The 12,868-nt window shown below is 56.3% G+C and overlaps 1 protein-coding gene across 1 annotated transcript in view; it reads right to left on the bottom strand.

The window, feature by feature from the left end:
- The window catches only part of TNRC18 (trinucleotide repeat containing 18), a gene marked incomplete at its 5' end in the record, with an annotated part of 53,405 nt that extends 41,495 nt beyond the window's left edge, over positions 1 to 11,910 (bottom strand). The window contains one exon of the mRNA XM_084271301.1: positions 11,712 to 11,910. Coding sequence (XP_084127427.1) covers positions 11,712 to 11,910 — 199 coding nt within the window. The remainder of the gene's footprint in view (positions 1 to 11,711) is intronic.
- Positions 11,911 to 12,868: the final 958 nt, after the last annotated feature.

Here is a 12,868-nt window from a genome sequence, read left to right as displayed (position 1 = left end):
ACAGCGTAAATCTTTGCCGCCTCCTCCCCTGTCTGCCAGGGCGGCTCTGGTGACACCCAAGGCACCCGAGCCACCTTGACTCCGTGCCACACACGAGACAGCAGCGATACGAGCCTCCGAACATGCCAGGCTGAAACCAAAGCCCCTGGATCAGATGTGCCTGGGCTGCAGTGGTGGCCACTCCTTGTCCCTGCAGCCCCAACCCACGGCCGCCATCACAGCCCACCACCCCAAAACATGACCCTACCGGATTTACACCCTGTGCCACAGGGCTGGCAGCTGCTTCAAAGCCTTAACTTACAGCCTCAGTTTTCTACAGCCCCTGAGGGTCTTCGCTCTCATTCCCCGGACCCAGAACAGCCAGATAATTCAACTCCCTGCTTCATCTTCTAAGGGGCCTGGCAAGCTCAGAGACAGCAGCATCTTCTGGGGGAGGGGAGTCTGTGCCCCCAGCCCTTGCCGGCAGGAACACGGCTGCGCCGCTTCCCTTCAGCTGCGAAATCACCACCTTAAAAGCCGAGGCGAATTCCTCTCCTCCTCCTCCTCCCTCCCCAGCAGCTCTCTATTGTTTCTTTTAATTTTATTTCATGCCACATGGGAATCTGTGTCCAGGCTGCTTTATTTTTAAGTGGCTCTTGCTCAACGTTTACTATTGCTCGCAGCTGCGTCAGCGCAGGACCGACGCTGCCGCCGCGCGCGACCCTCGGGTTTCCAGCGAGCCTCCTGCAGCCATTACGCCGTACCGATGCCCCGCCATGATTTCAGTGCCACGCTACCCTCCTCCCTAAATCACAGAGCTGCCAGGCTGCCAGCGTCCCGCAGCTACGGCACACTGAAGGCCAGGGAGGGTTTCCTGCCCCCATGGAAATATCATCAGTCTAGGCCCTGCTGCGCACTTCCTCCTCGCCTGGGTGATGGAACTGCCCTAACGCCCCTGGAGATGGCAGAGGAGGAGAAAACGGGAAGAAGAGGCTGCAAGCATGCAAAGGACTGGTGCTCGTTCCCTGGTTCTGCCCTGGGCACCCTACAGACTCATCTTCCACCGTGCAAGAGAGCAAATGCACTCCAAGATACACCAGTGCTTCAGGGCTTGGGGCCACGGGAGGAGGACACTGGTGAGATGCCCTGAAGATCTCCCATGAGGTCACCCACCAGCTCCCTGATTGCTGTGGGTGCAGCCACAAGCCATCCAGGTGGGGACACGAATCCTTCTGGCAGAGGGAAAGTGGCTTTTCCTCCAGCTGGAGGGGCCAGATGAAAATCATCCCATTAAGACCCCTTGACATGACATGCAGCTCATCTGCACAGCCTTCAACAGTGGCCTGGGAAGCACAGACCTGGTGCCACCTCAACCCTGGCACACCAACACTCAAACCAGTGTCCACCTCCTGGGTCACTGCCACAGCAGACGCTTCTCCTCTGCACCTCCCTCCTGAAATCCCCACCACATCGGATGTCTCTCCTTTGCCACTGGTGTAATTAAACCTGACACCCCAACAGGGGTCCACCAAAACCTCCAGGCTCTCACCACGCAACAACACAGCTTTCCTCAATACCCCAGAGCGACTCAGTGGGCTCTTCAGCTCCACATTTACCCAAGATGCTGCATGGAAATTAAAACACCATCATTTTAACTCCCAAACTGATTAGCAGCATCCCCAGGAACACAGAACTCAGCTGCTGGACTGCAGTCTTGCCTTCACCTCCCGATTTTCTGAGAGAACACCAAAATGTCTTTGCTCTGGTTCATCCATCACGGTGAGGCCCCTGCAGCCACCGGCAGCGGCACAGAGGCCCTATGGCTCACTGCTCCTGGCACCGCTTTCATTGCACGTCCTCCCCCTCCTTCCTCAGCACAGAAATGTAACTCATTCCATTTATTATATTTCTTTTTTAAATCACCCAAACTCAGTGCAGCAGCCAGGACACAAACAGCCGAGCCCCCGCTCCCCCCCGTGGGCCCAGCCCTGCCTGGGCAATTAACCCAGCAACACCCCCGCCTTGGCTCTGAGCCGCAGTCCCGTGCCTTCGTTAGAAAAGAGCTCGTTACCCTGCGCTGCCAGAGCCAGGAGAACTCCAGGCGCTCGGCTGGGGGGGAGGTTATTGTGGGATGGCACGGGGTGCCGGTCCCCACATCACCTGCACCAAGTGCCTGCCAGCAGCAATTAAATCAGCCTTCAAAGAGCGATCCCAGCTTTCCCAGCACCATTAGCCGTGCCCTGGAGGGAACATGGTCTATTTTCAGCCACAATGACTTAAGACCAGGTCACCAGCAGGTTAAATGGGACCGTGCAGCATTATCTCCCTGCCATCCCATTGAGAAATTAAACACCACAGCGTGATGGGCAGCAGCCAGCCCTGCGGACACGCCGTGCCCACCGAAAGGTAAATGTCATCTGTCCCCTCCTCCCCTCGGTTTCCCAGTGCCGGACAAGGCTGCCCATTGCTCAGGCTGCCTTTCCCTCTGTATGGGGTGGTGGGTCCCTGTGGGATTGCCCCCACAGGTTTTGTCCCTGCCCATCCTCCCATCCAGCATGGTGAGGGGTCTCAGACAGGACAGTCCCCAGCATGCCACCGCTGTGAGCACATCTGGTGGGGAGCATGACATGGCTCCACGGGCACGGGGATGCACTGCAGAGCGCACATGCTGGGATGGCACCTCAAGGCTGCTGCCACGAGATACAGATGGGCACCCAAAGGGGCCAAGCCCAGGTGTGCTGGAAGGAGCCTCCACAAATCCAAAGCCAGACAGGGCTCCTCACCTCGTCCCTCCTCCCAGAAATCAGCCGGCCCGACTGCTAGTCCCCAAGCCACAGGTTTCACCAGGGCCACCAGAAAGGTGGCATCTCCCCACAACAGCTCAAACTGCTTCGCCAGGAGGGCCACCACCGAAACCCAACCAGCCACCCCGTAACTAGCATCTGACAGGGAGCTGGCGGCTGGACGTGGGTTTGTTTTGCCTCCCAGGGCCCTGCTAGGCGCAGTCAGCACGAGCCGGGATGACTCAAAGCCCTGGGAGACGCGGGCTCCATCGCTGCTTATTTTAAACCTTCTTGTTTGCAAAGCAGCTGCCGTCGCCCAGCACCTCGGGGCGCCCTGTGAAGTGGGGGTGGCACTGCAAAGGGAAACTGAGGCACGGAGTGGCACAGCACCCAGTCAGACCTGAACACAGCAACGCCAATGCACGGATGCTCGGCCAACGGCCAGCAACCACCACATGACACGGTGGTCACAGCATCAAGAGGGGACCAGCTCCATGAAATACCCTACCCAGGGCGGGAGCGAAGGCATCGTCGATGACCCAACCATGTCTGAAAGGCCCTGGATTCACCACTCACGCTCGGATATGGCTGGTCAGGATAGGGCAAGTGCAAGCTGAAGCCGGAGGCACCCGCCAGTACTGCTCTGTGTGCCTCGGGGACGAACGCATCCCTCTGCCAGCCCCCAGCACTGACCTCCACGGCATCTGCAAGGAACAAAACCAACCTGGGCACAATTCAGCAACGGGCTGCAGCCATCTGGGGGGTGAAAGAATGAGATCCACAGACAGCCCACGATCCTGTAAGCCTCTTTTCCTTTGGAAACCAGACTCAAAAGCTCAGCCTATGCCCAGCCTTTACTCCTGACCCCACATACAGTCCTTTTTCCTTCCAGAAGCCCCTGCCCTTCCCACACCCACTCAAACATCAGCCCACGCCATCCTTCCTGCATTGAAAAAGCACCAAGCCATGAAGCAAAGAGGTCTCTCCGGCCAGCAAACGCCCGACACCGCATACCTCCCCAGTGCTGCTATCAGGAGATAAACACAGGGGCAGATATTATGGCGGTGTGCTTTAATTCCTGATGAATTATGCAAATCTGTATTCAAATTGAAGGACAGTCCTTGGGCAATTGCCAACCTGGCCCCAAAGCTACCAGGCAGGGACAGCCAGCCCTCCATCAGGTGGAGCAGTAGATGGATGCCCCACAAACGTACAGGCACACACATGTGTGTCTGCACATCCCAGCTCAGGAGATCAAGGAGCACCTGTGAGAACAGTCCAAGAGTGACTTTCGCATTGCTCCTTCCTCCCAGCTGCGTGAGCCTGGCCCGGGGAAAGCCACCCAGCTTTCATGTCCTTCACAAGATGGAAGCAGCTTGGGATGATGTTGAGATTCGAAACAGTAAAGAAGATAAAATTCATCATGGCTGGGGCTGGGAAGGATGGGAGGCACGGAGAGGAGGAAGGGTAGAAGGAGAAAACCACCTAAACACCCATGCCAATATGAACATCAGCTCTGAAGCTGAGGAAAGGAAGATCCGTCCACAACACAGTCACAGAGCAGGCTCATCTGATGAAAGCAGGAATTTCCGATCCCACACAAACCCCCGAAACATCCATTAAAAGCAGCAGAAGAATCGCTGCTTTGTGTGGCTAATCTCATTAGGGAGAAAGCCCCGCTGCAGCGCCGGGATGGCGAAGGGAAACCCCGGCATGCTGCTGCGCACACCGGGAGCCCGGCACGGCATGCCCGCGCGGCACAGCTCGGCCAGGGCGAAGCCACGCTGGGCTTTCACCGGCACTCCAACAAGGTGCCTGCACCCACCCTTACTCGCCTGCTCGGATCTTTACTCGCTGGAGTATTATCCGCTTGGCTTGTGTGTGACATGGCATGTGGGATGCCTCCCCACCTAGCAGGACACAAAACACCAGCATTACACAGGCTGCTTGGGGAGAACACGGGGGCTGTATCATTCACACGCCGCTCCCAGCACTGCCTGCAAGCAGCGGAGAGCCGAACCCCTTCCCAACCCCTTTCTCCTCAGCACCATGGCCATTTCAATTAGTATTTTTTATTTGTTTTTAATTAAAAGCAATTAAACCGAATGTATTAGAAGCGTATTCAAGCCACAGGGAATTCTGCTGAGGAGGATGGGGGGTGAAAGGGAAGCACGGGCAACGTATCTAACCACCAAACATGAACCGGGATCTTCGCTCGCATAGCGTGGCAGGGTAAGATGGATGGCGGCAGAAGCAAGAGCAACCTTCGCAGGCATTACTAGGGATGGGAGAGATCCAGAGTGACCACTCTGAGTGCCCTAAAATCCCCACCATTCCCCTGAAAGGCACGTTCTCTCCCACACAGACCATCTTGCTCCTTCCCTTGCTCCGAGCCCACCATGTTCGGTTTGCCTGCCTGCATCCAGCTCCCTCAAAATGGCTCTTTGGCCACTGCTACGCCGGCAATAAAATTTATTCCCAAGGTCACTTCACTCTTTTGCCACCATTTCAGACCTTGCTGGGTTTAAACACAACGCAGCCTCGCACACCCAGCCCACCCATAACCCCCCGTCACTGCCCATCACCTCCCCGGTCCAGTGATCCCAAACTCTCCTCAGCTACCTTTCGCTTCCCATAACCATCAGCAGGAACAGCTGGAGAGGGAAACCAGAGCATATTGTGCACCCAACAGCTGATCCTCACGGCGTGGGGAAAGAGCCAAACTGTCACCGCCACGGCGCTGCCGTACGGCACGGGGCTCCCGCCGCACTGTCCTCCCCAGCCAGGGATGGGGAAGGAGGGTTTGTGTGCCTGCCGTTGCCTTGACGTTTAGCAGCTGGAGAGAAGCAAATGATAAGGAAAGGAAATAAATAGCAAAGGCAGGCGGCTTTTCTTTCCCAGCCCGTGGGTGCGTCGCAATACCTGCCGACATCCAGCTGTGCCTTCACTCCCCAGAGCAAAGCCAGCCAGAAACGTGGGGCTGGGAAGGGAGGAAACCCCCAAATACTCATGGCTGGGGAGAGGCAGCACTCTGCAGGGCAGCCACACTGAAGCACTTCCCTCCCAAACTCTGCTTTTTAAAGAGCATCCCTGGCTAGAAAAGGCAACAAGGGGCTGCAGCGGCTGGATGCAGTGCTGTTCTGCAGGCAGGGAGCTCAGGGCCGCCCTCAGCTCCTCTCCTTCCCCGTGCCTGCCCGCATTTTCGGGTGGGTTCAGGGCCCACGGTGCTCTCCATTTCACAGCAGCGAGGCAGAACAAAGCGCGCCCTTGTCCTCAGCACCTCGAGCAGGCGATGCTGGATCGCGTTACCTAACCCAGACCAACATCTCCTCCTCGTCCCGGCAAGGCAGCTTTCGTGTCAGCACATGCCAGGCTGGCCCCGATTCCCGGCACCACCTCCTGCCCGAAGCTTTAACTGGACCAGTTTAGTACACGCTGAAAACACACGGAGCCTTGTTCCAACTCGTCGAGCGCTAACCCCAGTTTAAAGGAGGTGATCCGACACCCTCCCGCCGGTCGCAGCCGAGCCGCAAGGCGCTCACCTGGAAGGCTGCCGTAACGACGTTAATTCCCCTTAACAATGTTCATTTCCATATTCATCAGAAGATGGTGAAATGACAAGATGGGGGGTTATTTACTATGTAATTATAAACTAATTTCAGCTTTACCCTGGGTTATCCTAGGAAGGAGATCTAAAATTTCCCTTACGAAAGCGCTGCTCTGCTAACCGCGTCTGCAGAGAGATTAATTCCCGGCAATTTCCATTTCTCCAACAGCTGCTGTGCTGGGAAAGAGCAAGGAGCCTGTCCCCAATGCTGGGGAACTGCCCGTTGCCCCATGCCATCTCCAGGCTAGGATTTATAGCACCGGCACATCCTCTGGATCAAATTTTCACTGGCACACCATCAGTCACGACTGGGATCGGTGGCTGTCCAACCCCAAAGAGGAGGCTTGGTGCTGGGTGGGGGCCAAGGATAGCTCGGGGAGAAACGCTGCTGGAAGCCGCGCTACTAAAGCGCATCTCTACCAGCACAAGGTACCCAGGGCAGAGCCAGGCTCCCGCCGGCTCAGATGGGGAAGGTATTAGAAACCCTCACAGCAGAGAATCCCTCAGGACCATGCTCCGAGCCAAGTCTGCGTCACCACATTGGCCCTCGGGTTCTCACCCATGGTCCCAGCCCAGCACCCCTGCTGCCACTTGGGATGGGAACTTCAGTGAGAGCCGGAGGACAAGGCGGACAGTCATTCCCACCCCTCCTGCAGGATGGAGATGCCACCCCACAACCCACCCAACCACTGTGACACGAGAGAAAACCACCATGACATGAGGGGAAAGGGGTCCCAGCACCCCAGGAGCACACAGAGGGAGACTCAAGAACACTGAAGCCCCTGTTTTTTCCCCCCGCTTCATCCCCAGTGCAAAACTGAAGACGGCTGCTCCTGGCTCACTCTCAGTCTACGAGTTGGCCGCAGGCCCGAGGGATCTGCAGGGGCATCGCTTAAGGACCGAGCGCTTCCTCCATCCCCAGGGACACCGGGTGTGAACGGGAGAGCAACACGGGTCCAAGCACAACCATCCCTACCCAGGACAGACCAGCACCACCTCCCCAAGCCCCGCCGGGACAAGGACGCTCACTGCTCCGCCTGGAAACATCTATGGAAACGCATCTAATTTCACCGGGGCCTCAACGGAGGAGAAACATCTCCCCAGGCAGGTCTCTGGCCAGTCTGCATTCCTCCCGGTGTTACACAGCCTTGGAGACCCTGCCCCAAGGAGCCCCCCGCGCTCAGCCCCTCGCACCACCCCCTGGGCGGGCAGGGAGGGGGAACGGCGATTTCAAGGGCCATTAAACACCGGTGGTATTTTCCTCCCAGCATAAAAACGTGACCAAAAAAAGAGCCGCATCACACCGCGGCCAAAATCCCACGGCTGGTCCGGGAGCCCCCCCCACCTCCCCCTCCTCCCCAGGCCCGGCTATGGGGAGGGGATAGCTGGGCATCGGCACTGCCTCGGTGTCTCCTATCAGCGAAGGGATTTTAGCATTGATGCAGTTTAGACGAGCAAATTGGGCTTCTGCTGGCAGCGTCGACAGCGAGGCCTCCTCTGCAAAATCTGCCGCCTCAGCAGAAGCACAATTTTGCCATTATAAGGATGGCTACAGTGGGATTTTGCTGGCACAGCAAAGCTATCCTGGGGGGGGAAGGATTTATTCCTTCATTTTTTATTTTTTCCCCTACGCTCATACCTGGCCCAGCTGTCTGGAAAACTTCTCCCTGGGCACAACAGGCCTGGAAGCAGGGGATGGTTTCCGATCAGCCTTAAATCCCTGCATTTGAATGCACATGCTAATGTGGAAGCCTGAGAGCAAGCGAACCAAAAATCTCTCCCCCTCCGCCTGACCGCTTTTCCTTTCAGTCACCGCTCCTGAGCTGGATTTAACACAACACGGAGCCAGCTCTGCTCGTACAGGTGTGACCCTTTTCCCTGGGCACCGGGGAAGAGTTTTCCAAAGCGTATTTTAATGGGGAGAGGGTGGGCATCCTTTTACACAAACATCTGCTCCAGTAGCCACCCTCGTACGCATCCCACCCACGAAAGGATACCTCAGCACATGGCACAGAGCAGATTTCCTTTTTTATTATTGTTGTTATTGTTCAAAACTCAGAGAGTCTTTCTTTTTTTTTTTCCCTCCTGCATCTGGATGATGTTTGCTCGCACGCAGAGCCGCTGCCAGGGACAGAGGCGGTCACAGAGCAGCCCTTCGCAATTGAGTCTGAGGGAGACTTTTCCACCTCCCCCAAAACACAGAAGCTGCCAAGAACAACGCGCCGGCCGCGGATGGAGCCGAGACCGGGACACTCACTCAGAGCCGAAGGCAGCGGGGTAGGGTAGGAGCAAAGCTATAAACTCCCCTGTATTTTGAGCTGCGGAGCACAGCGAGCAACTGCTTCCACGGACTCAACCACCCGGCTCCATCCACTGCAGCCTCTTTCTACACAGTCTTCCCGGCAAGTTGTGCTGCTGCCAGGGATGAAATTCCATTGCAAACAGTCACCTTCCTCCCCCAGCTTTCGGAGAGGGCCTTTGGGAGCACCCCGCTGCTCCCCGGCTGCCAAACCCCCCACACACACACCCTCCTCGAGGTTATGGCAATGCCCAAGAGCACAGGGGGGAACACGGGATGGCAGCCCCACAGCCGACGGCTGGCTCGCCTCCCGCCCAGGCCTCCAGCTCACTCCTCCCTCCCTGCGCTTCCAACAAAGGGGCTTCTGTCCCCGTCCCCTGGGCCTGCACAGCGGCGGCCAAAGCGCCACTATGAAATAGAAACCCCCCCGGAGAAGAGCCAAGGGTCCGGGGGTCACTGGACACGGCCCAGGCGCCCGTATTTCGGCGCTGGGGCAGCGCCCGGACGGCTGTAATGAGCAACGGGGATGAGAAAAATAAGAAGTCGGTGCCGGCGATAACTGGATTCTCAAATATGGCCAATAGTGCTATTTTTACAGGGGCGTATTTATTTTAGGAGAACGCTGGGACGGATTCAACAGTCTCCCTCTTCGGCCCGGCGGTATTTAAAGATCGGTTTGAACTGGCTCTATTTAAAGGCTTCGCCTCCTGCCCACTTTCCTTAACCCCTTGCACAAGCCTTTGCTTTCCACCCCTTCGAACCCCTCCTGAGAGCAAAACCAACCCAAAACAACACAACAACCAGAAAAAAAATCCCAAACCACCCCCCCCACCACCCCAACCAAAGCACATAGAGACACTGCAAACGCGATCCTACAAAGGACCCCTCCATAGCGGGCAGCAATCATCATTCCCAACAATATTGTTAAAGCCATTAATAAAATATATATATATATATCTCCCTCTACCACGGTGTGATGGAAGTTTTGGCTGTTAATATCCAGATCTTTTGAATACAGCGTGTTGGGAACGGCCGTGCCGCAGCCGCGCGGAGCGAGCTTTGCTCCGATCACGCCAGGGAGCACCGGGCACCGCGGAGGTACAGGCAGAGTAAAGGGGATTTTTCCAAAGGTTTTGGAGAATGGCAAATAAAAATAGCACGTTAAATAAAAACAGAAAATTGGAGGGATCAGGGGAAAAAGAAGGATTCGCTCTGTGAGAAGTGCTAAATCCCAGGCTCGGTCCCAGCCCGAAGGGTTTGTGGTGCAGCGGGAAAGCTCCCGGACAGCAGCAGGGAGCGAGGTTTTATCGGCTCAGCCAGAGCTCGGAGCCTCATGGATTGCAGGGAAGCACCAGAAAAGGAAATTTTGGAAGGGTGGGTGGGGAGAGCAAGGAAAAACAAGAAGGGGAAAAAAAAAATTAAAAAATCACCCAATAAAAAAAAAATGTAATAATAATAATTTTACAAAGTAACAACACCCCGCGTTCGGTTTGGCTTGAGATTGTCCAGGCAAATTTTTTGCAGAGATCAGATCCTGCTTTAGCAGATGGAGGAAGGGAAAAAATAAAATCAAATACCCCGAAAAAAAAAAAAAGGAATATAAAAAAAAACCAAACAAAAGACAGACAAAAGGGAAGGAAAAAAGGTGTTTGCCCATGTGCTCGCTTCCTAGCCGTTCCCTTTACACCTCTCCTCCTCGCACCTGGGAAATTGGCACTGCCACCTAGTCTAAAACTAATAAATCTTTTTCGCTCGGTTTCGCAGCTTCCTTCTCCGCAGATGTCGGCAATCGGGTTTGGGAATTTCAAAGCCATTCAGCCCGGGCGGCTGGGAGAAAAGCAGGTTTATTATTGCAAAACCTGTCACCCTCCCAACGCCTAAAGTAAACTCCGAGTCACCTCTCCACGCCCAGGGGAAAGAAAGGAAAGGGGGAGAGAGGAGAGGAAAAAAAAAATAAGAAATAAAAGAGCCAGAGAGGGAAATCAAACGGTCAGACATCCCTCGTGTCCTCCCAGGGAAACGCTCGGCAGCAGCCCAGCAAACCAGCCGGCAAGGCGGCTGCCGGAGCCGGCGAAGCAGCTGGGAAAAGGGAGCTCGGAAAGGAAGGGGAATGAAAATCCCTCCAAAAAGAAGTCATCATTTAAGTAAATAAATAAAAAGCTGACGGAGGAAAAAAAGAATAAGGCTCGTATATTTCCAGGTCTGCTTTTTATTATTTTTTCTTTTTTTTTTTTTGGAAACAGAGAAGTCGCCGTGGAGCTGCCCGGGGATGGAGCGAGCCGAGTAAAAAATTAAAAAAAAAAATGAGGGAAAAGCCCCTACACGCAAGTTTTGGTTTTAAGTTTAAAAATAATAATAACAATTACCGAAAAAAAAACAATTCCAAGCGAAGAAAACCACAAGCCCAGCTCAGCAGAGCCCGCGCTGCCCGCAGCGCTGCCCGAGGCTGGCGGGGACCGCGGCTATGCCGCCTCCAGCCCCAGCGCCCAGCGCTATCCCCCAAACTGCCCCGTTCTGCCCCTTTTCCCAGCCCGGGGAGCAGGGGATGGAGGTTTAGCCTGGCCGCGGAGCACCCGGCGGGGCAGCGCAGCCCCATCCCCTCCGCAGCCCGAGCCGGCTCTCTCCCGAAAATCAGATTTATTCCACAAAACACCCGCAGCCGCCTCGGCGGGGATTTTTCCCGGTGCCAACAAACCCGGGCGGGGGGTGGGAGGACTTTTTAGCGGCCAGGAGCAATTTTTAAATTTTTTTTCCCACCGTTTTCCCATTTAATTTTTTCCCCCGTTCCCTTATTATTTTCCCCGTTCCCTTTTTTTCCTTTCTTCTCCCTTTTCTCTCCCTCGAACCAAAGCCAGGACAGGCAGAAAACCCCCGCGGAACACACGCGTATTATTATTGGGGTTTTTCTGGCGCTTTAAGCCCTCCCAGCTGCCGGCCCCAGGGGTCCGCAGCACCCGCCGCTGCCCGCGAAGACGGAGGAGAGGGAAGGGGTGATGCCCGAGGTGGTGGTGGGGTAGGGAAAGGGGGTTCCGCGGAGCCTTACCCGGGTGCGAGTGGAGACTGATGCTCGATGGGATGAACTTGCCGGGCTGGAGGGCGGCGGGGAGCCCGGCGGCCATGGGACCGGCGGCGGGGGCCAGGCGGCCGGTGGCTCCCAGGCGGTGGCTCTCCATGGCCAGCCCGGAGAGCAGCGGAGGGGGGCCGTGCACCGAGCGGGGGGGCCCGAAATCTCGGCCATCCATCATCCACTCGCCGGCTTCAAGGAGTCTCCCGGATCGCTGTCGGTGCCCGCCACCGCCTTCCCCCCCCCCCTCCCGCCCCCCACCCCCCTCCTCCTCCTCCTCCTCCTCCTCCTCCTCCCCCAAAAAATCAGATGGTTTTCAAAAATAAGGCGTCCAAGCGTCCCATGGCGCGGTGCAGGGAGCCAGCCCCGGCGCGGCGGTCTCGGCGCAGCCTGCAAGAGAAAAAAGGGGGGGGCGATGAGCCAACCTGTCCCGACCCCCCCACTTGCTCCCAAACCCATAAATACCCCCCAGAACCCACCCTCATCTCCCCGACCGGGGTGGGGGGGGCGGGGGGGATAGGGAAAGGCGGCGGCGAGGCGAGGGGGGAAAATAATCCAAACAACACGCGCGGCAAAGAGCGGGGAAAAAAAATATATTAAAGTATTTAAAAATAAAATTTTAGGGGGGAAAAAAATTATGTTAAATCTATCCCAGCCAAAACCGGGCCGGGGACGGACCCGCCGCAGGACCCGCAGCCTGGCTCCGGCGGGACCGACGCGGCGGGGACGGGCGCCGGGGAAGCGGCATCGCGCTTCTCCGCGGAGCGCAGCGAAAAAAAAACAAACCCAAAATCACCCCCAAAAAAAGGCCCAAACTCAAAATAACCACCCTAATTTTCCTCTTTCTCCCCCCCTTCTTCTTTTCTCGTGGGGCCGCTTTACTCCCGCCGGGAGCCGCCGCGGCAGCGGCAGCCAGCGCCCGCCGGGGAAAGGGCTCCGGCGGCGGCATCGCTCGCCCCGCACCCGTTTTTGGCTTTTTTTTTTTTTTCTTCCTCCCTCCACATTCCCTGGGTTCCTAATCGCCACCTGAGGTTTGGGGTTCTTTTCCCCTCCCGTTTTGGTTTTTTTCCCCGCTCGGGAAAAAACAAACCACGTACCATTTCCCAGAGAGAAAAAAATAACCCCGACACACACAG

Source organism: Gallinula chloropus (genome assembly GCF_964237585.1).
Source record: "Gallinula chloropus genome assembly, chromosome: 15".
In the NCBI taxonomy this organism is placed as follows: domain Eukaryota; kingdom Metazoa; phylum Chordata; class Aves; order Gruiformes; family Rallidae; genus Gallinula; species Gallinula chloropus.
Note: the sequence above shows the minus strand (reverse complement) of the source record. Positions and strands in the feature narration are given on the sequence as shown.